General features: G+C 35.0%; 2 protein-coding genes across 2 annotated transcripts in view; one reads left to right on the forward strand and one right to left on the reverse strand.

Annotated features, from left to right (window-relative positions):
• The window catches only part of COL4A5 (collagen type IV alpha 5 chain), a 270709-nt gene that overhangs the window by 198070 nt on the left and 47200 nt on the right, over positions 1–25439 (forward strand). The window contains exons 30-36 of the mRNA XM_026014911.2: positions 11523–11636; positions 16371–16538; positions 17161–17250; positions 17820–17969; positions 19764–19862; positions 21237–21326; positions 21742–21881. Coding sequence (XP_025870696.1) covers positions 11523–11636; positions 16371–16538; positions 17161–17250; positions 17820–17969; positions 19764–19862; positions 21237–21326; positions 21742–21881 — 851 coding nt within the window. The remainder of the gene's footprint in view (positions 1–11522; positions 11637–16370; positions 16539–17160; positions 17251–17819; positions 17970–19763; positions 19863–21236; positions 21327–21741; positions 21882–25439) is intronic.
• Positions 5250–5729, reverse strand: LOC112932055 (U1 small nuclear ribonucleoprotein C-like). The gene has a single exon (XM_072744623.1). It carries the CDS (start codon positions 5727–5729, stop codon positions 5250–5252), a length of 480 nt encoding a protein of 159 aa, XP_072600724.1.

Below are 25439 nucleotides of genomic sequence, written 5' to 3' on the forward strand. Positions count from 1 at the left end.
TACACCAACATCCACAGTGGCATCTGTATAGTTATGGTTTTTCTTTGTAAATTAATTCTTCCTGTTCTAGAACTCCGTATGGAGTCACACAGTGGGTACATTCTTTGTAAGGCTTCTTTCACTCAGAATACTATTTTTGAGATCCATTCATGTGTATTTATCAAGAGTTTTATTTTTTATTATTGAGTATTTCATTGTATAAATATACTAAAGTTTTTTAGTCCATTCTCTGTTGATGGACACCTGTACTGTGTTAAGTTTTTGGCTATTATGAGTGAAGCTGGTAAGAACATTCTTTTACAAATCTTTTTGTGGATACGTGCTTTCATTTTGCTTGGTTAAATACCTACAAGTAGAATTGTTGGGTCATATAGTAGGTATATGTTAGTTGTATGAGAAGCTACTAGACCTTTTTCCAAAATTGTTTTACCATTTTAAACTCAAACCAATATGGTATGAAAGTTTCAATTGTTCCACATTTTCTCCAACATTTGGTGTCATCAGTCTTTTCATTTTTGAGTTTTAGTAGGTGCGTTGGTGACATATTTTGGTCTGAGTTTTCATTTCCCTGATGATGACTAATGATGTTGAACTCTTTTGTGTCCTGGTGGATTATTTTGCACATTCAGATATTTTTCGCATTTTAAAATTTATGTTTTTATTGTTAAGTGGGAAGTGATGTTTATATATTCTACATACTGGTCTTTTGTGAAATAGAGATCTATGAGTATTTTATCCCCATCTGGTTTGCCTATTTGTTTTTAATCAGCGTATTTTAATGATAAAAGTTTTGGTTTTATTGATGTTTCATTTATCTATTTTTTATATAATTATTGTCTGTGTTATGTCTAAGAAACCTTTCCCAACGTTGCAAAGATAACTGCTTTATTTTATAAATTTTATAATTTTAGCATTTATTTTTAGGATTATCATCCATCTCAAATAATTTTATTAAACACCATTTGTTCAAAATGATCTCTCCCCATTGGATTACTTTGGCATCTGTGTCAAAAATTAGATGGCAATATAATGTGTAGGTCTATTTTGTGCTATCATTTCTACTTATCTATTTTACTATCCTTAAGTCAATACCAACTGTTTATATTATTGTAGCTTTATAATAAGACTTGATATCATGGGGATCCCTGGGTGGCGCAGCGGTTTGGCGCCTGCCTTTGGCCCAGGGCGCGATCCTGGAGACCCGGGATCGAATCCCACGTCAGGCTCCCGGTGCATGGAGCCTGCTTCTCCCTCTGCCTGTGTCTCTGCCTCTCTCTCTCTCTCTGTGTGACTATCATAAATAAATAAAAATTTAAAAAAAAAAAAAAAAAGACTTGATATCAGGTAAGGTAAGTCCTCCAACTTTATTCTTTTTTTAAAAATTCTTTGGATATACAGTATCCTTTGCCTTTATTCTCAGGGTTGTTTAAATTTGTATTTCCATTATTATGAATAAAATTGAACATCTTTTCATCTGCTTAAAGGACATATTTTTCCTGTGAACTGCTTATGGCTTTTGCTCATTTCTCCATTGGTTTTTTCTACCCTCTTGATTCTGATTCCCCTTATTATAAATAGGAATAGATTTGGCAATTGTGTTTTCCTTACTGGTTTTCAAGGAACAGGACTCTCCTGGTCAATATTTTGGCCCCCAGAGAATAATCTAAACAGCTTTGCACTTCTAAACATGTTGGATTGATTCTCATTAAAGCAATATGACAGCATAGGCCAATTTAGCCAGTATAGATTCTGTGAGCAAAAGCCCCAAACTAGCCCAATACAAATTCTTCTTAGATAAGCCCTTTTAAAAATACCTATTTGTCTTCAAGTAAACAGTTCTGGCCAGCTGTAAATTCTAACACTCAAAGTTACACATTGTGTTTCCCACCAATTATCTACCGCAGCTTAGACATGTGACCCCCAAAATTGGAGATAGACACATTCCAAATGATAAGCTATGTGGCAAACAGCCTCCATATGGAAATTACTCACTCATGATACTTTGTTTATTAAAATGTCTTTGAGAAGGGTTAGGAAGAAATGAGTTGAAGCCTATTTTAAACATTAGTGTCTTAACAGGCATTTATTTTCCTAATCTTTGAAAGGAAGTATAGGAATTCTAATATCCTAATAAGACTCATTCTCAAATATAAAAGCCCCAGTACAGTTCCTAAGGTGGTAGAAGAAAAAGAATTTTGGATATTCTACCATGTAATTCCTTCATTCTTCAAACATTATGTTCTTCTTCTGTGCCAGGTACTGCTTGAGTCACTAGGAACGCAAAGGCATAGAGTCTGTTCTCTAACTACTGTAAGAAAATCTAGGTAGTATCACTATGATAATGGTTATTTCATCTGGAACTTTCATGAAAATGTATCACTAATGTTTTGGGTCACTAAACCACAGTCAGAATTCAGTAAGCAGATCACAATAAAAGTTCACCTACCAGACACACATATACCAGTGGCTGGGCATTAGAACTTGGTGATCTCTCCTAATAGGAGAGATTGATACAGCACTTTCAAAGCAAAATAGTGACCAATAATAAATTAGTTAGGGTAACATCTATCATCTATCAGGAAAGAATGGTATGAGGATGAAGACTCAACATTAGAATCACATTAAACAAAAAAGATAAAAAGAAGATGACTTTGGAAACATTCAGTTTGCCTCATATTACTTTGGTACAAGGCCTCATCTAAGGTGTCTTGGTAGGCTTCATATAGGAGGTGACACTTGATCTGTATCCTAATGGAAGGATGTTCTGGGTAGCAGGAATAACATGCAAAAGTATTGTGACAAATAGAATGGTACAGAAATGGAAATATTGAAAGAAATAAAATATAAATTGCAAAAAAATCTATTTTTAAATATTTTATTTATTTGTTCATGAGAGACAGAGAGGGGCAGAGACACGGGCAAAGGGAGAAGCAGGCTCTGTGCAAGGAGCCTGATATGGGACTCGATCCCAGATCCCAGGATCGTGCCCTGAGCAGAAAGGCAGATGCTCAACTGCTGAGCCACCCAGGCTTCCCCAAAAATCTACATTTTATCTAGAAATTAATAAAGCAAAATATGCTTAATTATTTGGAAAAAATAAAACTATTATTAACAACTTGAAAAAGGTAAAAATTAATTGGTTGATAAATCATATGTGTGTATGGAAAGGCTGAATGATGCCAGCACTTTCCAAATTTGCTTAAATGTAATGCATTTTTTTAATGATAGTCACAGAGAGAGAGAGAGAGAGAGAGAGAGAGAGGCAGAGACATAGGCAGAGGGAGAAGCAGGCTCCATGCACCAGGAGCCCGATGTGGGATTCGATCCCGGGTCTCCAGGATCGCGCCCTGGGCCAAAGGTAGGCGCTAAACCGCTGCGCCATCCAGGGATCCCAAATATAATGCATTTGCAATGAGAATTCAAGTTGGTGTTTTTTGTAAGCACTTGTCATAACTAATTCTGAAACTTAACATTTATCAAACATATACTAAAATGTATTTCAAAATCCTTGTAATTACAGTATTGTGAACCAGTGCTGGAGTAGACAAGAGGACCAATATAACAGAGTTAAGAAACATGTATATAAAGGGATCCCTGGGTGGCACAGCGGTTTAGCGCCTGCCTTTGCCCCAGGGCACGATCCTGGAGACCCGGATCAAAAAAAAAAGTTTAAAAAAAAAGAAACATGTATATATGGATTACAAATACACACACATGCACACACACACTCATGTCTCTGTAGTAACTTGATATTTCACAGAAATGTCATCAATTAGTAGGGAGAAAATAGATTCTTAAAAGTTGGTATTGAGGAAATGGTCTCAAATAAATAAATTTCTGATGCATGTTATGTTAAAAATGAATTAAAATCATAAATATAAAAAGTAAAAATTTTAAAATATAAGAAATGTGGAAGATAAAGATTTTTGTATCATCTTAATATACAATTTTGGCAAGGCTCTTTAATAAAGAGAAAACAAAATTACAAATAGAAAATTGGGATACTGTAAGGCCCAACGTCAGGTTGTCTTCAGACCAGCTAGACTTATCATACTTATTCAACTACCATGGGCCATACTTTGCATTGGTTTCATGTAGAAGGTTCCAAGGATAGGATGTATAAGGATAGGGATGTACAGTATTCTAGTAGGGTAGTGTTAGGAGTTTCTCATCAATACAACTCCTCAATATTGACATCTACAGAATATTCCACCTTATAAAAGAAGAAAACACATTCTTGTAAAGGGCACATGGAACATTTATCATAATAGACCATTATTCTAGGCCCTAAAACAAACTTTGGCAAATTAAAAATATTGAAATCATACAGTAGATTATTTCACCATACTAGATTTAAGAAGAAATCAGTAATAGAAAGATATCTGGGAAAATCCTGACATATTCAGAAAATAACCAAAACCCTTTAAATAATCTATGAATCAAAAGGGAAATCACCAGGAAAACTAGAAAGTGTTTTGAATTTAATAAAATGAAAATAAAACATATCAAATTTGTAGGATGCAGATAAAGAAGTGATTAAAAGAAAATTCATGTATGAAAAGCTTTTTTTAATTAAAGATTTTATTGGGGATCCCTGGGTGGCTCAGTGGTTTGGAGCCTGCCTTCGGCCCGGGGTGTGATCCTGGGGTCCCAGGATCGAGTCCCACATCGGGCTCCCTGTGTGGAGTCTGCTTCTCCCTCTGTCTACGTCTCTGCCTCTCTCTCTATCTCTCTCTCTGTCTCTCTCTGTCTCTCATGAATAAATAAATAAATAAAATCAATAAATAAGCTCCACTTAGTGGGGAGTCTGATTCTCCCTCTGCCTCTCCCCTGACTTGTGCTCTCTCTCTCTCTCTCTCTCTCTCTCTCTCTCTCGATAGTTCTCTCTCTCAAATAAATAAAAACCATTAAAAGAAAAAATTAGCAAATCAAATCCAACAATATAAGGTTATATGCTACAACCAAGCAAAGTATGTCCTCCGAATACAAGGCTGATTTGTTTTCTTTGTTTTTTTTTTTTAACTAAAACAGTTGACAATTTTATTTACACGTTTCACAATACAAGTGAAAATTGCTTTTTTTTTTTGTCCCACTACTCCCCTGCAAAAACTATTCTCTCTTTGATAGGAAGGGGAAGCAAGTCTTCCTTGTCGTGCTGTTAGAAAACACCCAAAGTCACAGCACCATGATCTCCTGGTGAAGTAAGAACAAGTAATATAAACTGAATATAAAGAGGTTCCTGTCTCTCCTTATCTGTCTGGTTGAGTCATTCCTGGCCGAGTGGGCACCATCATGGGATGAGCAGGAGGTCTCATCATTGGAGGCCCAGGCATCATTGGCATGTGGCCTCCCATAGGTGGCCTCATTCCAGGAGCAGGTCCCACTGGCATCATCCAAGGAGGAGGAGGGCCCATCATTGGCATCATTGGAGGGCCCCCCATATGGGGGGCTGGCATCATACCAGGGTGAGGAGGACCCGGGAGACTGGGGGGAGGTGGGATCATTGCCCCTGCAGGAGGAGGAGCAGAGAATGGAGTAGGAGGTATCTTTCCTTGTTGAAATGCAGCAGTTGTTTTGTCGATCAGTCTCTGAGCCTGCTCTTCCATCCATTTCTGATAGTAGTCTTTCACATTCTCTTTGTGTTTCCTACCACTGCAGTGTGTCTTTCTCACAGATGGAGAGTCATGGGTGAGGTATGTGTCACAGTAGTCACAATAAAACTTAAGCATATTGCTCTGCAGGCTGTTGGCCACTCCGTCCCCTACAAGGCTGATTTGAAGATCAGGGTGATTTGCCTTATCAACAGTCTGAAGAAAAATTCAACTATATTAACATCTTAATAGATGATGAAAATTATTTGTCATAATTTAACATTTATTCTGAAAAAGTACTCTCACAAAATTAGGGATAAAAGGGAACTCTTTTGCATGATAAAGAATATTTACCAAAAAACTTGATCCATTATATTTAGTGGTGAAAAACTGACTGCTTTTTCCTAAATATATGGAACAGCGCAAAGATATGCTTTCTTTTTTTTTTACATATTTTTTTAAGTTTATTTATGATAGTCACACACAGAGAGAGAGAGGCAGAGAAGCAGGCTCCATGCACCGGGAGCCCGACGTGGGATTCGATCCCGGGTCTCCAGGATCGTGCCCTGGGCCAAAGGCAGGCGCCAAACCGCTGCGCCACCCAGGGATCCCCAAAGATATGCTTTCTTACCACTCCTTTTCATTATTATACTGTGAGTCCTGTAAAGCAATGAAATGCTATAAAGCAAGAAATAGAAATAATATGATGACAGATGGCAACTACACTTGTGGTGAACATAGCATAACATATAGAGAAGTTGAATCACTATGTTGTACACCTGAAACTAACGTAACATTATGTGTCAACTATGTTCAAATAAGAAAAACTCCTGACAAAATAACACCCCCCTCCCCAAATAGAAGTAAAAGGCACACACATTGGAAAGGCAGAAATAAAGCTGTCATTTAGGTGACCTGATTTTTCTACATAGAAAATTGAAAATCTACAAAATACTCCTAAAATGAAGAATTGAATTTAAATTTAGTAGGGTCATAGAATACAAGGCAAATATACAAAAATAAATTGTGTTTCTATATGTTAGTAACAACTAGAAATAAAAATTAAAACAAAAACAGTATTAATTGAAATGACATCAAATAACATGAAATACTTAGGTATAGTTCTAACAAAATATGTGCAAGATCTGTATGTGGAAAACCGTAAAACCACTTATGACAGAAATCACACATCCAGTCAAATGGGAAGATATTTTGTCTTCATGAGTTGGAGGGCTCAATATTGTTAACATAAACAGTTTTTTCCAGCTTTATTCATAGATTGAACATGTTCCCTAGCAAAACTCTGCAGTAGTTTCTTTTTTTTTAAGATTTTTTATTTATTTACTCATGAGTGACACAGATAGAGAGGGAGAGACAAAGGCAGAGGGAGAAGCAGGCTCCATGCAGAAAGCCTGCTGTGGGACTCGATCCCAGGACTCCAGGATCACGGCCTGGGCCAAAGGCAGATGCTCAACCGCTGAGCCACCCAGGCATCCCTGCAATAATTTCTTATTCAAAAAATTTATTTGGAAAAGGAAAGGACCTAGAAAAGCCAAAATAATTTGAGAAAGAGTACAGAGTTGGAGGATTCATAGTACTTAACTTCTAAACTTAATATAAAGCCACAGTGATTAAGATAGTGTAGTATATGTGAGAAGGTAGACACATATAGAACAATGGAATGTAATAGAGAGCCAAGAATAGAAATATACAATTTGATTTTTGACAAAGTTGCAAAGGCAATTTGAATAGAAGAATAAGTCTTTTCAATAAATACTGGTAAATCAATTCATCATCCGTGTGTAAAACAAAACAAAAGATGAACCCCAAACCATGCTTCACACACACATTGTACAGAAATTAACTCAGAATGGATCATAGATATAAATGTATAACCTAAAATGATAAAAAAAAATTTGGAACAGAGGCAGGCAAACATTTTCTATGAAGGGCCCAATAGTAAATATTTTCTTTTTTTTTTAAGATTTTATTTATTTATTTATTTATTTGAAAGAGAAAGATAGCAAGAGAGAGCATGAGCAGGGGGAGAGGGATAAGCAGACTCTACACTGAGCAGGGAACCTGACCTGGGGCTTGATCCCATTATGACCTGAGCCAAAGGCAGACACTTAATAAACTGAGCCATCTAGGCATCCCAATATTTTTTTTTTATTTTATGGGCCACCTATGGTTTCTCTCATATAATATTTTTTCTTTTTTAACGGCCTTCAATAATGTAGAAATTATTCTTAGCTCATAGGCAGTTCAAAAATTTAGCCTGTAAGCCAAAATTAGCCCATAGGCAGTACTTTCATTATCCCTTGTTTTAGATGAAAGCACAGAAGAAAATCTTTGTGATTGTAGGTTCGGCAAAGTTGTTAGATAAAACACCAAAACAAAAATATATTTAAAAATGGATGAATTGGACGCCTGGGTGGTTCAGCGGTTGAATGTCTGCCTTTGGCTCAGGGTGTGATCCCAGGATCGAGTCCCACATCAGGCTCCCTGTAGGGGGCCTGCTTCTCCCTCTGCCTATGTCTCTGTCTCTGTCTCTCTCTGTGTCTCTCATGAATAAATAAATAAAATCTTAAAAAAATAAAAATGGATAAATTGGACTTCATAAGATGACATGTACTTTCATATCATTTATCTGACAAAAGGACTTCTAGCCAGAATACATAAAGAATTCTCAAAAATCAATAACAAGGAAACAACCAAATTTAAATTCGGAAACATGGGCAAAACATTTGAACAGATACTTTACCAAAGAAGATATCTGATTAGCTAGTAAGCACATATAAAGATTCTCAATACAATCAGTCATCTAGGAAATGCAAATCAAAACTACAATGAGATAACATATCCTGTCAGAATAGGCTTCAAAAAAGAAGGAAAATTGACAATACCAAGTGCTGCCAAAGATGCATCATAACTAAGAACTCTCATACATTACTAGTTAGAATTCAAAATGGTAGAGCCACTTGGAAAACAATTTGGGAGAAAATACTTGCAAGTGACATATCTGATAAGAGATTAGTATCCAGAATATATAAAGAACTTATACAATTCAACACCTCAAAATAAATTATCTAATTAAGAAATGGGCAGAAGACATGAATAGACATTTTTCCAAAGAAGACATATAAATGGCCAACAGACACATAAAAAGACGCTCAACATCACTGATCGTTAGGGAAGTACAAATCAAAATTACAATGACCTATCACCTTACACCTGTCAGAATGGTTAAAATTAACAACACAAGAAAAACCGGGTTGGTGAGGATGTGGAGAAGGGGGAACCCTCTTGCGCTATTGGTGGGAATGCAAACTGGTGCAGCTGCTGTGGAAAACAGTATGGAGGTTCCTCAGAAAGTTAAAAATAGGACTACCCCATGATCCAGCAATTGCACTACTAGGTATTTACTCAAAGAATACAAAAATACTAATTCAAGGGACACATGCACCCCAGTGTTTATAGCAGCATCACCTATAATTGTGAAATTATGGAAACACCCATAATTCTGAACATGAATATTCTTTATTCATAAGTCAATGGACACTTGGGGTGTTTCCATAATTTAGAATTTCACAAATATACATATATATATACACACACACACACAATGGAATACTAGCCATAAAAAGAATGAAATCTTGCCATTTGCAATGGCATGGATAGAACTGGAGAGTATTATGTTAAGCAAAATAAGTCAGTAGAGAAAAATACCATATGATTTCATTCATATGTGGAATTTAAGAAACAAAATAAAGGAACATAGTGGGGATTAAAAAGAGAGGCAAACCAAGAAACAAACTCTTACCTATAGAGAACTATTACAAGGGGATTACAAGAGGAGGTGGTTGAGGGGATAGGTGAATCAGCTGATGGGGATTAAAGGAGTACCCTTGTGATGAGTGCCAGGTATTGTATGGAAGTGTTGAATCACTATATTCTCACCTGAAACTAATATCACACTGTATGTTAACCAACTAGAATTTAAATTAAAACCTTAAAAAAATAAGGGGATCCCTGGGTGGCGCGGCGGTTTAGCGCCTGCCTTTGGCCCAGGGCGCGATCCTGGAGCCCGGGATCGAATCTCACGTCGGGCTCCCGGTGCATGGAGCCTGCTTCTCCCTGTGTCTCTGCCTCTCTCTCTCCGTGTGTGACTATCATAAATAATAAAAAAAAGAAATAAAAATGGAAAGTTTCATATAAACATACCTTTACCACATGACCCAGCAATCCCACTCTTAGTTATTTATCCAAGAAAAATGAGAAACTTCACCAAAAATCTGTAGATCAATGTTTATAGCAGCTTTGTTCATAATCGCCAAGAATTAGAAATATCCATTATCCATTCATCTGTCAATGGATAAAGAATATGTGATATACATATACAATGGAATACTACTCAGCCATTAGAAGGGACGAATACCCACCATTTGCCTCAACATGGATGGAAGTGGAGGGTATTATGCTGAGCGAAGTAAGTCAATCGGAGAAGGACAATCATTATATGGGTTCACTCATACGGGGAATATAAGAAATAGTGAAAGGGATTATATAGGGGAAGGGAGGGAAAATTAGGGTGACAAAACATGAAAGACTCCTAACTCTGGTAAATGAATAAGGGGTAGTGGTAGGAGAGGCAGGTGGGGGGATGGGGTGACTGGGTAACAGGCACTGAGGAGGGCACTTGACAGGATGAGCACTGGGTGCTATACTATATGTTGGCAAATAGAACCTCAATAAAATATATATATATATATATATTATATATATATTCAGCTGGTGAATAGATGAACAAATTATGGCATGTTTGCATAATGGAATACTATTCAGCAATAAAAAGTCAACTGCTAATAGGTACATCAGTGTGGATGAATCTGAATGCATTATGTTAGAGGGAAGGAGACATATATAGTATATGTCTTTTATATAGTATATACTCAAAAGGCTACATATTATATAAATGTATTTACATGCCATTCTAGAAAAGGAAAAACTCTAAGGCAAAACAGATCAAGTAGTTGCCCAAGCATTAGAGTGTGGAGAGGGGTTGACTACAACTAGGTACAGGAAGCCTTTTGGTTTGTTGGACTATATATGTATCTCACTTATCTTGATTTTGGTGGTGATTATATGACTATAAATTTGTCAAAACTCATCAAAGTACACTAGAAAAAGAATTTTAGTGTATGTAATGTTTTTTTAAGTAAAAGAGAGAAGATAGAGGGACAGTGAAGTGCCTATGGTCAAAAAGGCATTTTACTGATGATGGGAGAGGCTTTAGCATTTTTATAGGAAGTTAGTAAATAGGAAGATGTTAAAGGTTATCTATTTTTTTGAAAATATATTTTAAACATAGAGATATTTGCCCAAGATGAGTTACAAGTAAAGGAAATGTGTGGTTCATAATATTATGTACTATTTTGTGAGTTTGATCTAAGTAGTAAAGTTGAGTGTTCAGCATAAGTTATATGTCTGTAACTTTTTTAAAGCATTTTTTAAAAATTTCATTTATTTATTCATGAGACACACACACACACACACACACACACACACACACACACAGAGGTAGAGACACAGGCAGAGGGAGAAGCAGACTCCATGCAGGGTGCCTGATGTGCGATTCTATCCCAGGTCTCCAGGACCACGACCTGGGCCGAAGGTGGCGCTAAACCACTGAGCCACCCGGGCTGCCCTGTCTGTAACTTTTTTTTTTTTTTTTCTTTTTCTGTCTGTAACTTTTAATGCATTTCCTGTCATCTGCTCTGGGTACTTGTGTATACTTTTCTTGCTCAGTGATTGGATAGCTTTTCAAGATCCCAACTTGATGTGTCTTTTCACATGGGTATTGTGGTTCTTAAAGACTAGTGACTCAGCTATTGTTGTTTTTAATATCTAAACTATATTTATTTCTTAAAGGTGATGTTGGGCCAAAGGGACAACCTGGGACAATGGGACCTCCTGGGCTTCCAGGAATAGGTGTTCAGGGACCACCAGGGCCACCAGGGATTCCTGGACCAGTAGGTCAACCTGGTAAGATTGGAGTAAATAAATGTGCATTTTGTAGCACTCATTATATAGAGATTGGCTAGTTCATCAGTAAACTGCAAACTATGTAATAGTTTTCCAGAAAACAGATTTGAGAGGTTACATGTCTACTTGTATAGTTTTGTAAAACTGAAAAAGTACAGATCACAGCATAAGAGCTACTTTAATCTGTGATACTTTCCCTCCCTGTTCATTTAAAGTCGATCTATTAACAATAATGCAGTTTCACAATTGCAGTATGTTGCCTCAGCATATAATCATTGAACCAGTCACAGACTTGGAATCACAGAGCTAAAAACTTCTAGTGCTGATTATTTCAGACCTGAGTAGCTGTATAGAATTAATAGACCATCGAGGAATCTCTTAACATTTCTTAGCAAACAAGAACTAGACTTAAAAACATGTCAAAAATATATTTTAGGCATTCTCATTTCTTTTTTTAATAAAACAAGTGAGGTGAATTTCCTCTCTCACCCGTAAGTCAGCAATCATTTTGCAACTTATAAGCACTGTAAACTTTTTTATACATACATGCAAAATGAAAACAAGCAAGATATGCAAAATAAGTTTTGTCTGCTTGTAACCTAATAGAGAATCATATAGTTTCTCTATATTTGTGTGAGAACTTATTTGAGTTTTGTGGATTCTGAGCCATCGGGTAAGGCACATTAAGGGCCATCCTTGGGCTGGCATGTCATTGCAAAGCAGTGTAATAATTCATAAAGTTCAAAAAATATGGAAAACTTAATCATTCCTTAATTTACATGAATATGTCAGAGGACTTAAATACACAGATGTACTTTGAAACAGTAGAAATATATTTTCTGACCTTAAATGGCAATAAATGTTTTGTTAGTTATTATGCCAAAAATCTGGAAACACCAGCTAATAATAAAAAAGCCTAGAAAGTGAAGGTAATTTTTGCTTATGTTCTTTTTAAACATTTTATGTTTATGGCCCATTGTTCCTTTTTTAAATGGCCCCTAACATGTCACTACTGATTTAAAACTGAGAAAACTTGCTGTGTTGCTTTGAACACAAAGTTGTTAAAAAGTAGCTGCATCAACACTCATGAAGAAACCATTCTGTTCAACTAGCATAGCACAGGGTTCTTGAGAAAAAACAGTTTTTAGGTTTGGTCATTATAATCTTGGCCTACTGTTTCACAAAATGGCTAAAATGAATTTATCATTTCTGTTTTGTCATTTTTTTTATTTCCCAAAATTGCATGAGATTTTGAAAGCATTTTAAATTCTTAAATCATAGCTAAGCAAGAATGAAAAGACTACTGTTAATACCAATCTGAACAAAAAAAGCACCAATACATTTATTTGTGCTTTCTGCTTTTTCAAATTTAGCTAGTACTCTAAATGTTACATTCATCTAATGTTCTTTTTAACTGATAGATATATAGGTATATTAATTTATAAAGTCTAGTTAGGATAGACAGGGAAAAATAATTGTGCTGAATTTAATCTCATCTCATTCTTCCATAAATATATACTTTGCCATAAAATTCATGATCTCAACTAATATGGTTCAACAAATGAAGTTAATAGCAGTTGGCATGAAAATGTATCGAATGCATGCTTATTAATAAAGATACATTATCAAATTACAATTTTTTACTACGAGATAGACCACACTTTATATTTAATACTAGCTACATGTACTCACTTTTTATATAAATTTATTTATATCACCAAAGCAGAATATTATATTAGCCCATTTCAAAACATTATAATTTCTGTTCATACATCTCAATGAAAGGGTGATTAGCAAGACGGTTTCTAATACCTTGATACATCTGACTTGCACTGCATGGCTGAAATTCTAACTACCAATTTTTTTAAATAAGCTTATTTAATATACTTGCTATGTTTCATTTTGCAATAGAAAACTTAATGCAAAGTATTCTATATTGTCATTTCCCCAGTATAAAATGGTTGCATTATGCCTTTTAAGCTTTTTCGACTCCAGTTTTCTGCTGTAATTTAATTAAGCTTTACTATTTGTCATTCTCTTTTCCAAGACAGGATACAAGTTTAATTCATGTTTATAAATTAAGGAACTGTTGAATATCAAGTCCTCATTTGATGGCAGGGAAATAAAAGAAAAAGAAATGCCAAAGGATAAGAAGCAAAATGCTTTTCATTCAATGCCCTACTAATCCAGGCAGAAATGGAAATGTTGATTCTTATTATTTGATCTGGCTATTAGCTAGAAAATTGCTGCTTTAGTGAATTTTTAAGAGGTCAGTTAAATATACTCAATTCCATGTCCATAAATCATACCCTAACCTGAGGCAAATGTATTGTAATCCTTGCTGAGTCTCAGGAAAAAGTGTGTAGCTGAATCAGTTTAACCTCATCTCTACTTATGTGAAACAAAGAAACAAGGAATTAGTCATGCCATTTCATAGATGAAGTTTCGTAGCCCACTTTATTTATGAAGTTTTCTAACTTTTTTTTTCAGCTATCAAACCATTGGAGTGTGTGTGTGTGTGTGTTTGTGTAAAGTTCTCACAGATAATATGTGTTTTTGGAATTTTCCTTTTTTTTCACTGGTTCCATTTGGCAGCCAATAAATTTAAAGCATCTCTGTACCCCTAATGTACTTATCCTCTATAGATATAGCCATATAATTCCTGTTATTATATGAGGAAATTCAGCAGAGCTTTTGAATTTATGTTGACTGCCTTCATTCTTGACCTTACCAGGATGCCTATTTTTGACAGTATTCATGGAAAAGATCTATGCTGTGAAATGTACAGCATAATGTTACTACTACAAATAACAATGAAAAGAATCTTTGCTAGTACATGCAGGTTGTTTAGTCATACTCATCTGCTAATGATTATTGAGTTCTCTGTACCTAAGCTATTACAGTATAAATCAAATTTAGTTTTAAATTCTAACTTATCTTTAGGAACTTAAGTTCCAAGAGGATTATTCAAAGCAATCTAAGGATCAGAGATAAGAATATGAAGCTGATCTTTATCAAATAGCATTATTTTTGTGAATGTAAAGATTTTATTGTATCTCTATTGGCAAATACATTTCACTTAAACAATATACTATATGAACATCTGAATGAATGCCTAAGATAAGTTTCTTTACTCATCACTAATATATAATAGTTGTGAATCTGTATCTAATAACTTCTATTTGTTGACTTTTTTGTTCTCATCTTTACATGCTTAGCTTTGTTTCTAACCTAATTAATCTTTTTGCAACTTTGCTTCTGCTTGGGTGGTTCATCTTGCTGCTGAACTGTAACTCCTGCCTCTTGAACTTCAGGTCTGCCAAGTACTGTAGTTCTTTCTCAAAAGCTGAATCTTAAAGCTTTAAACATAAAGAACAAACAAGATTTGTCCAGGTTTAATAATACTTTGAGGGTTTTTTTTTTTGTTATTTTGTAGAGCGTCTTTCAAAGGACAAATTGGTTATCTTGAAAACTCAGCTATCAAAAACTAGTTGAGCTATACTGTAACAGTAGGCAGTAATCTGTACAGGGAGCTGTAATAGTGCTCATTAATAGGTATCTCATTATATGTCACAAATATAATAATGTAAAATATCTTTCCCCTCTTTATAATATTTTCTATGAAATGACAGCATTGGAACCATTACCACTGTGCAACTAAATGGAATTCTCTAATTTTCAAAGTGAATTTTATTGGTTTAAGGACATGTTGGTATATGACATCAAACAGATCTTAAAATCCTGGCGTCTTGCTATTATAAAAATAATTACTTGTGAATCTTCAATAATACAATTGGGTCTTATTGTTGAAGGGACACTGAGAACGGTCTCCCGGCTCAGCCTCCAGCTTCCATTCAGTTGTATCCCCACTTAATAGCTGTAGATCAACAATATTAAGTAACTCACTAAGTCACATACCTGTTAGGGATTAGAGTGGGAACTTGCTTTGTTTGTAGAGTAATTCTTTACCCAAAATATATTCTTTCTTAACCATTTTGTCTTTTGGAATAGTTCAGTCTTACAAAATTTACTAAGGTTAAATATTTCTGCAGTGTCATATTTTTTCTGTAAAATCCTGGTTGGAATACTGAGAAACAAAATTTAACAACAAAAACTGATGGTAATATATTATTAAAATAACATGTAAAACAAAGTAAAAAAGGTCCACATAATTGACTTATTCAGTAATTAATCATTTTTATAGATTATAGAAATAATATCCCAATAATCCATAGTACCTTAGAGCAGTGCAAATCCAAATGCAGTCAATGGACCAATGTCAAGTCACAAACTGCTTATTACCAGTCTGCATTGGAATTAGAAGAAATTGAGAATAAGCATTTAGAAACTTATATAGTAATTTGACAGTGTAATTGCATTTGTTGAATATAATAACCAAAAGGTAGTCATGTATTTTGTACGTCTTTAGTTTATTTTAGTTTTTTTAGTAATTTTTATTGTTTTATGAAAACATTAGTCCATGATGGACCAGGAATTAAGAAAACATTAGTCTTTCACTGGAAATAATTTTAGAAGCACTTTCATAGAGGAATATGCTTGAAAATCCTAAAGTTTGATTGTTAGGTCATTTTATATCCATAATACCAAAAGTATCTGACTCACGGTTAGATTTGTTATACACAGGAATCTATCGGTTTTTTTGCTAGAAAAATAATCAGATACATCTCTTAAAACTACTTCAAAACTTGTTAATATTGGCGTTGTATTAACTAGGCCTACACGGAATACCAGGAGAGAAGGGAGATCCAGGGCCTCCTGGGTTTGACGTTCTAGGACCCCCTGGTGAGAGAGGCAGTCCAGGGATTCCTGGAGCACCTGGTCCTATGGGACCCCCAGGAACACCAGGGCTTCCAGGAAAAGCAGGAGCCTCTGGATTTCCAGGTAATTTATTTAAAGTTTTCTCTGCTTTTGGATTCAGGAAATTAAAACTAACATGATTCTGACATATTATTTTCTTGTTGTATTTTTCTGGATTGACACTATCCCTTAAGGAAAAGTATTAAATGTCTTTGCAGGAAACTCACTTTTTGCTATTTTCGTTATGCTTTTTCTCTGAGATTTCTGGTCAGGTGTTGCTGTATAAAAAAAGATCCCACAATTTAATGGTTTAAATCAACCTTTTTATTTTGTTCAGGATTTTGTGGGTCAGAAATTAAGGCACGATTTGATTGGGCCATTTATCTTTGATCCACGTGGCACCAACTGGAGTGGTTGGGATGAATGATATACTTCCAGGATGGCTTGATCCCATGACCCTGAGATCCTGACCTGAGCCAAAAAACAAGAATCAGATGCTTAACTGATTGAGCACCCCAGGCACCCCAGAGTCTTTTTTTCATAGAATCAGCAGAAGTGTTCACTAAGGTTGCAAAAGTTGAAAACAGATAAAACTTAGTGCCTTCTTCCCAACACTCAATAGTCTTCCAGTTGACATCTTAAAAGTTATCTTTTATCTTTCCAAGGTCAAGGAAAGGTAAAAGTTAATTATTGATATTCTTCAAAGGTGCCAAAGGTGAAATGGGTATGATGGGACCTCCCGGCCCTCCAGGACCTTTGGGAATTCCTGGCAGGAGTGGTATTCCTGGTCTAAAAGGTAATATTCAAAGTTGGCTGGAAGATACATGTAAGGGAGAAAATTAACATTGTTTTATGTTAATACAGAATATTTTTAGTGCTTTAAAATGAGCAATGCTTACTTATATTTTGTTTCTATGTGACATGGCATTTTTCAAGTTTTTATTTAAATTCTAGTTATTTAGCATATAGTGTAATTGTAACATTGCTTTCAGGAGTAGAATTCAGTGATTCATCTCTTATATGACATGGCATTTAAGTACGTTCTATTTTCAATTTGGTGGCATGCATAGTTTGGATACCATGAAATGTGCTAAATGCTCAGCTCAAAATAACAAAATACAGGGATTAAATTTTGATTTTTTTAGTATCTATAATTGTCAAAGAACCCCAGAAAATAGAGGGAGTGTTGAGTGTAAAAATCTGTGTGAGTTCAAGTTACTCATAAACAATAACCATAGTGCATAAGCATTTTGTATGGTCAGTGGCCTACTAAATTATGGAACATGTGAATAATCTTTATATGCATTAATCCTGGAAGGATGAGTCTGATCTGTTGTGTTCTCCCCACACTCATGTTGGTGTTAGGTGATAATGGTTTGCAGGGTCAGCCAGGACCTCCTGGCCCTGCAGGAGAAAAAGGTGGTAAAGGAGAGCCTGGCCTTCCAGGCCCTCCTGGACCAGTGGATCCAGATCTGTTGGGCTCAAAAGGAGAGAAAGGGGACCCTGGCTTACCAGGTGAGTAATGCATTTATTTGTGAATGTGTTAACTGGTATATCTGAAGTTTAATTTTTAATAGCATGAAAAGTGACTTGTAGCGTAGTAGTCACCAACAAAAGGCACTTAGATATATCACATTTTTGGTAATGAATATTTTTAACCAGATTTGTATTGTTTGAGTGATCAGCTTTTTTTTTTTAAAGATTTTATTTATTTATTCATGAGAGACAGAGAGAGAGAGAGAGGCAGAGGCACGGGCAGAGGGAGAAGCAGGCTCCATGCAAGGAGCCTGACGTGGGACTCCATCCCGGGTCTCCAGGATCAGGCCCTGGGCTGAAGGCAGCACTAAACTGCTGAGCCACCTGGGCTTCCCCAAGTGATCTACTTTTATTTATTTTCTTTGTAGTTTAATCAGTCACAAACTATGAACTCTTAAAAAATAGACTTGAGGTAGTCATCTTCAGGCTTTCTAGAAAGCAATATAGGATGTGGTTGAGAAAAATGGATATATAGCCAGAATCACTTGGAAAACAGATTTCAGTGTTTGGGAAATTTGCTGGTCCTTTAATTTTTTTTCCCTTGAAACCAGATGAGATAACTAGTACATTGTCGCCCTGCAGTGTTACATATCATGCTTGGCTTTTAAATGCAGTTCATTAGGGGATCCCTGGGTGGCGCAGCGGTTTGGCGCCTGCCTTTGGCCCAGGGCGTGATCCTGGAGACGCGGGATGGAATCCCACGTCGGGCTCCCGGTGCATGGAGCCTGCTTCTCCCTCTGCCTGTGTCTCTGCCTCTCTCTCTCTCTCTGTGTGACTATCATAAATAAATAAAAATTTTTAAAAAAGAGTTTCTTAAAAAAAATGCGGTTCATTGTCATTTTGCTTTAGCAGAATAAACAAGTATTGGACTGTGAACAGCCGAGCTCAGCCCTAGAAGTTGCTGAAAGTAGGTTTAGTGTACAACTGTGTTACTCTAGTTACTTTATTAGAAACAAATAAGATATGAAGTATCACACTGACTTTTTAAATAAAAAGTTCATTTTTCTTTTTATAAAAGTACAACATCTAATAAGACATCAGAAAATGCAGATAAGCACAAATTAATAAAGTGCTTATAATACAATCTATATAGAATAGCCTCTAAAACAACATGGAACTTTAAAACCAACTATGTTTATTTGCAGCTTATAGTAAAGTTTGTGGATTTTTTGGTGTCGTAACCATTAATATTTTCAGTCTATGTGTGCATGTGAGTGTGTGTGGGCCATATGTGTGTACAGATATTATGTTTCTCTATGATCAGGACTTGGTAGGATTTTTCTTCAAAAAAGACATTACTGTAGTTTTATATATCATCATAAAAGAGGTAGGGCCACCTAAGTTTTTATTATTGTCAAAATGAGATATCTTTCTTGAATTACTCCTTACAAGTCTTCTCTTTCAATTATGCCTTCTGTAAAATAGAGGCAGTAATCTCTATTATAATGGGACTATTAAAAGTAGTTGTAGAATCTAAGAGATAGCTTAAAGATAATCTGCCCCAATTCCTTTGTTTTACAATGTAAGAAACTGAGGCCCAAAGAGGAAAATGACTTAGTTATTGAGTGCTTTGAATTTCTTAATGGTAGCTAAATAAAAAGTGGAGGGGTTTAACATGTGTCCAGTGCTATTGGTTCATACTACATGAGAATACTACATGAGTTCCTATATTTCATTCACAGTTCAGAATTTGGGTTGCTTGCTTTCCCAATTTATTTTTAAAGGATTAATAATATCAACCTAACTTGTCTTCCTTATACTCATCCTTGGAAGGTATTCCTGGAGTTTCAGGGCCAAAAGGTTACCAGGGTTTGCCTGGAGACCCAGGGCAACCTGGACTGAGTGGACAACCTGGATTACCAGGACCATCAGGTAGGTATACAGACTACCTGTAGCAATTAAATGGCTGATCCTAAATCCTAAAAAAGTAATTATGTACTTACCATGTGTGATGATGTTTTGAATCTGATCATGACGTATGATGCCAGTATGCTTGGGTAGCTACTGAGATATGGAGCTCTTTTTTTTTTTTTTAGCAGAAATGTTGCCATTTGGCCCAGCTGTCAACTGACAAGATTTGTAGTATATTTTGCTTTGCTCAGTTTCTTCTTTTTTGTGGGAGTGAGGATATATACAGAATGAGAAGTATATCCAAATAAGATGGTGTGTTTTATTTTCATACATTTCAGCATATATAAATGAGACAATTATCTGGTAGGTGCTGAAAAATTTACCTTTTTTTAGTTATTGCCTTCAGAAAAGTCAGTCATTAAACCATGTAAAAAATGGCTGCTGATTCTATTTTTTAAAGTTTCTAAGGACTAAAATTTCACAACCTACCTTGGTAGTCTATTTCAGCATTAATCACCCTTAGAGTCAACATGTTTTTTTTCTAATTTCTAATAAAACTCTTGCTGCTTCTTAAGCCATTTTCTTTTAGTTAGGCCCCAAAGGAATAAAGAGCTGGTCTCCATCCTCATAGGAGTCCTTCAGGTCAGTTATTCTGCTCTAGACTCTGTACTACATTGCATTGATATAGCTCCTTCCTATCCTTCACATCTTCTGCATTCTCTTCTCCAAGATGGAAGTCAGTGTGAAAGAAAAATGTTTAAGGCAACATGGAGGTCTTTAGGAAATCCCTAGGTAATACCACACAGCTCTAGGAAGAATGTATAAACACAGCAGCCGTGACTGTTGGGGGTGACAGTACAGTATTTCTCCTTCAACCTTTATCTATCCCTGGTCTAATCTACTGGGACTATATCATAACAGGATACCACTTTCCATTTACTGTTTTGATATAATCAGATTTACATGGGAAAACCACACCTCCATTTTTAAAAGCGGACTCATTGTATCATTTATCTGTGACAAATACAGTAAGGGTAGTTATACACATACAGCAAATAGGACTTCAGGTGATTGGAATTGTTTTAGGGCAAGAAACAAGGTGTCCTGGTAAAATTTTTGCATTTTAAAAACTAATTTGTATTAGGAGACCTCTGTTACCTCTGTTATCTCTGTACCTCTGTTACATATATGTTTATAATGTCTTATGTCCCTAAGAAGATTTCTTAGGTACCTCTTGCCTGTTTTATGCTGAGTTAGATCTGTGGAATTTAATCATATATTAAAATTTGATCCGTCTAATCCCATGCTTTACATTGTAATTATAACCTACGCCAAGAAATCAGGCAACTTCAATATTGTTGACTTGTCTTAATTTAACCAGTTTAACTTTTATAGGTCCCAAAGGTAACCCCGGCCTCCCTGGGAAACCAGGGCTTCCAGGACCTCCTGGGCTTAAAGGAAGCATAGGTGATATGGGTTTTCCAGGTAAGTGATGAACATCTCCCAAATATTTAATACTATTAATGGCAGATGGTTCACTATCTTTGTTAACAAAATAAAGACTGGTGTTGATAGAATCAAACTGAGACAATAACTAAGGTATACAGTGAATAGAGCTCTCTCATCTCACAAATATTTAAAGTGGGAATTAAGGGACAGAGTTTTAGAAAACTTAAGAGTAAGAATCCACAAACATAAATCTTTTCTCTAGCTGTACCCTTTCACTTAAACTTTCTTGAAAAATAGACTTCTAAATAATCCTAATTGTAAAAGATTATTATATAATTCAGAATTTGCTGAGTTCTTTTTTTAAAAAAACTTTTCCCTTAGTCATAAGCATCATAGATATGCCATGAATAAAGAATATTTTGAAAAAATGCATGTTACATGTTTTTAACAGGTCCTCAGGGTGTGAAAGGGTCTCCTGGACCTCCTGGAGTTCCTGGACAACCTGGCTCCCCAGGATTACCTGGACAAAAAGGTGAAAAAGGTGATCCTGGTGTTTCAGGCATTGGTCTTCCAGGTCTTCCTGGCCCAAAGGTAATTCTACTCCAGGCATGTACCTTAGCAAGTGTGATTTTTTTTCAAATACTGTGTTCATTCTTAATTCTTCATTAAACAAACTATACAATGATATGATATATTCTGGAAATTCATTCCTCCCGTTTTCTCTTATATTGTAAGGAGATATGTCTTAGGGTTTATAGCCAATCCAAAAAGGTATGAGGGAGGAAATATTCTGATTTCTTAGCTTTCCCTCTATCTTAATCTCTTGAGTATATTTCAGTAAACCAGAGGTATATTTCTGTGTGGTTCTGGTTTTCTTTTCCCTTCTTAGTGGTGGAATTGTTGATCTATTTCCTAATATTATTAACTAATATGAAAAGACTTATAAACAAAGTAACATGCAATTAATGAAAGTTCAGTAGTATTCCTAACTGTATATCTGAGGTATTCTCTTAAAACAGTTTTACATCTCCCTCTATGCCACTAGTCAGTGAGAGAATTCTGGTAGTGTTTCTCAATTAATCAGATTTAGAACATATCTGGGGTACCTAAGTGGTGGCTCAGTAGGTTAAGTGTCTGCCTTCAGCTCAGGTCATGATCCTGGGGTCTTGGATAGAGCCCTGCAGACTCCCTGTATGTTTCTCCCTCTTGTTCTGCCACTGCCTCTGCTTATGCTCTCTCTCTCTCTCTTTCTCTCTCTCTCAAATACATGAATAAATAAAATATTTTAAAATTTAGACTGTATCTTAGAATCATTAAACTCAACAAATATTTGATAGCTGCTTAATTCCATGTAAAAAGGTAACAAGTCCTACTGATTTGTGGAAGTAATTTTTAACTAGCAGAGATGCATCCATTGCCTATTATATATGTTGCAAATATTTTCTCTTAGTCAATCATTTGTCTTATAATATTGTTTTTAATCATTCAGTCAGACCACAAAACTAGGAAGTATTAGAAAAAGTATAGTGTTACTAACCTTCCATGGAATTAATGAAAATTCACACTGAGGGATTCCTGGGTGGCTCAGCGGTTTAGCGCCTGCCTTTGGCCCAGGGTGCAATCCAGGAGTCCCGGGATCGAGTCCCACATCAGGCTCCCGGCATGGAGCCCGCATCTCCCTCCTCCTGTGTCTCTGCCTCTCTCTCTCTCTCTATGTCTATCATAAATAAATAAATAAATCTTTTTAAAAAAAGAAAATTCACAGAGATAAGAATGTACTGAATAATGTGTTTTTTTCCTTTTAAGCTGCCCTTTTTTTAATTTTTGAAAAATTTTCATTTTAATTTTAATTCTAGTATAATTAACATACAAGGTTATATTAGTTTCAGGTGTACAATATAGTGATTCAACACTTTTATACCATACTCAGTATTCACAGCCAGTGCACCCCTTAATACCCATAATCTATTTAACCCATCCCTCCACCCACCTTCCCTCTAGTAATCATCAGGATGTTCACTATCATTGAGTCTGTTCTTGCTTTGTCTCTTTTTTCTTGTTCAACGATTTCACTCATGTGAAATTTGAATAATGTTTTAAAGGTAATTTCTTTTTAATAATATACAAAAAACTTTTGTTTGTGTAGTCAATCAACTTATTGTAAGAGATAATCAAGAGAAATTTCTGCTTTATTAACTTCAAATTAACAGTGTAAAGTCTATTGACATGATGTTGAATATTTTCTGTTCTATTGAAATCTTACCAGTAATAACATGGCTACATTAAAAAAATGATAATATAGACATATCAAGGGTAAAAGTGAAAATCTCCTTCATAACATATCTTCTTTATTCCATTCCCTTCTCTATAGAGATCCACTGATAATGGTGTGTAAATTTGAATCCTTTGCCTTACATATTTTTATGTACATATACAAAATTTGGGGTTTTCTACATATATTGTATATGTGTAGAATCATAGAATACACACTATTCTGTATTTGCTTTATCACATATCTTTAAATCTTTCTTTTTAAATATATCTTAGACAATTTTCTTTGTCACTGTACATTATTTTTAATAGTTGCATGACATTGTGTTGTTGCAAATATCATAATGAATATTCTTAGACACATATCTAGACACATGTTTAATTATTTATACTGTATAGATTCTTAAACGTTAAATATCCGGGTCAAAAGATAAATACATTTAGATTCTTGTCTTTCAAAGTTTTTATATTAATAGTAACCAAGAAACTTGATTTTAAAAAACAACCATTATGAAACAATGTAAAATGAGAATTTTTCTTTCCACATATTTACATACCTTAAATTCATATTTCTTCCCCAAGATAACCATTTTTAGTAGTCATCCACAAAAGACATTTTGTGTATATAAACATGAATATATGATAGATATTTCATCAATTTTAAGACTTAATTTTTTACATTCAAAATCTCTCATATTGAGGTGCATCTTACAACTATAATGGGAAGCATTTTTCCTCAGTTCCTGATTCATGAAATGATGCTGCATCTTCCAAATATAGGTATCTTTTGTTTTTATTTACATACATAAAATCATACTATATATCTGGTCTGGACCTAGCTATCATAACTTAGTAAGTCTTAGCAAATTTTCTTTATCAGCCCATAAATAAATGTCTCATTCATTTTCATAATTATATAGTATTTTGTATATGGGTTAACCATAAATAGTTTAACCAATTATGAACACTGAGTTGTTTCTATATTTTCATGATTACAAATATATGTTGCTCTGAAGATTCTTACCCATATCTTACATATATATCTTAAGATTACTTGGTAAATATTGCCATAGAATCAATTCTGAGTAGAGTTGCTGGAACCCATCATATTATATGCCTTTTTAATATTGATGATCACAAATTTTTCTCTTAAATATCTCTACTATTTTATACTATATTGATCAGTGTAAGAAATTTTCTATTTTTTTCTTTTTACAAATGTTGGGTATTATTAGTCATTTTAATTTTGTCAGTCTAGTGGGTGAAAAGTAGAGCATCATTGTTTAATTTTGAATTTTCCTGATTATGAATGAGATTTCTTATGCTTATATCTCTTCTACAAATTATCTATTCACACCCTTGCCTCATTTTCAGGAGGGGATTTGGTTGTGTATTTCCTATTGATTTATGGAAGTACTTCACAAAGATGCATCCATTGCCTATTTATATATCTTGCAAATATTTTCTCCCAGTCATTTGTTTGTCGTAGAACCCTGTTTACTGTGAATTTATCATGTAAAGTATAAAATTTTTACACAGGCAAATGTTATTTATTCATTCCTTTAAAACATACCTAATGAGGCAAATGTTATTTATTCATTCATTTAAAACATACCTAATGAGCGTGTGATGCCAGGTACTGTTTTAAGTGCTGGAGATAGAAAATGAATGAAACAAACTCATTGCTTGTGTGGATCTTGCATCTAGTCAATAAACAAAATAAATACATTTATGGTGTGTTAGAAGGTATGGCAAAAGTTAAGTGAGGCTTGGGGATAGGAATTGCTGAGAATTGCTATATTTTGAAATAAAGTAATAAGTGAAAGCTGTTCTGATAACAGTTGATCTCACATGCATTGAGGGAATGAGTCATTCAAA

This window comes from Vulpes vulpes, chromosome X (genome assembly GCF_048418805.1).
Source record: "Vulpes vulpes isolate BD-2025 chromosome X, VulVul3, whole genome shotgun sequence".
NCBI lineage: Eukaryota > Metazoa > Chordata > Mammalia > Carnivora > Canidae > Vulpes > Vulpes vulpes.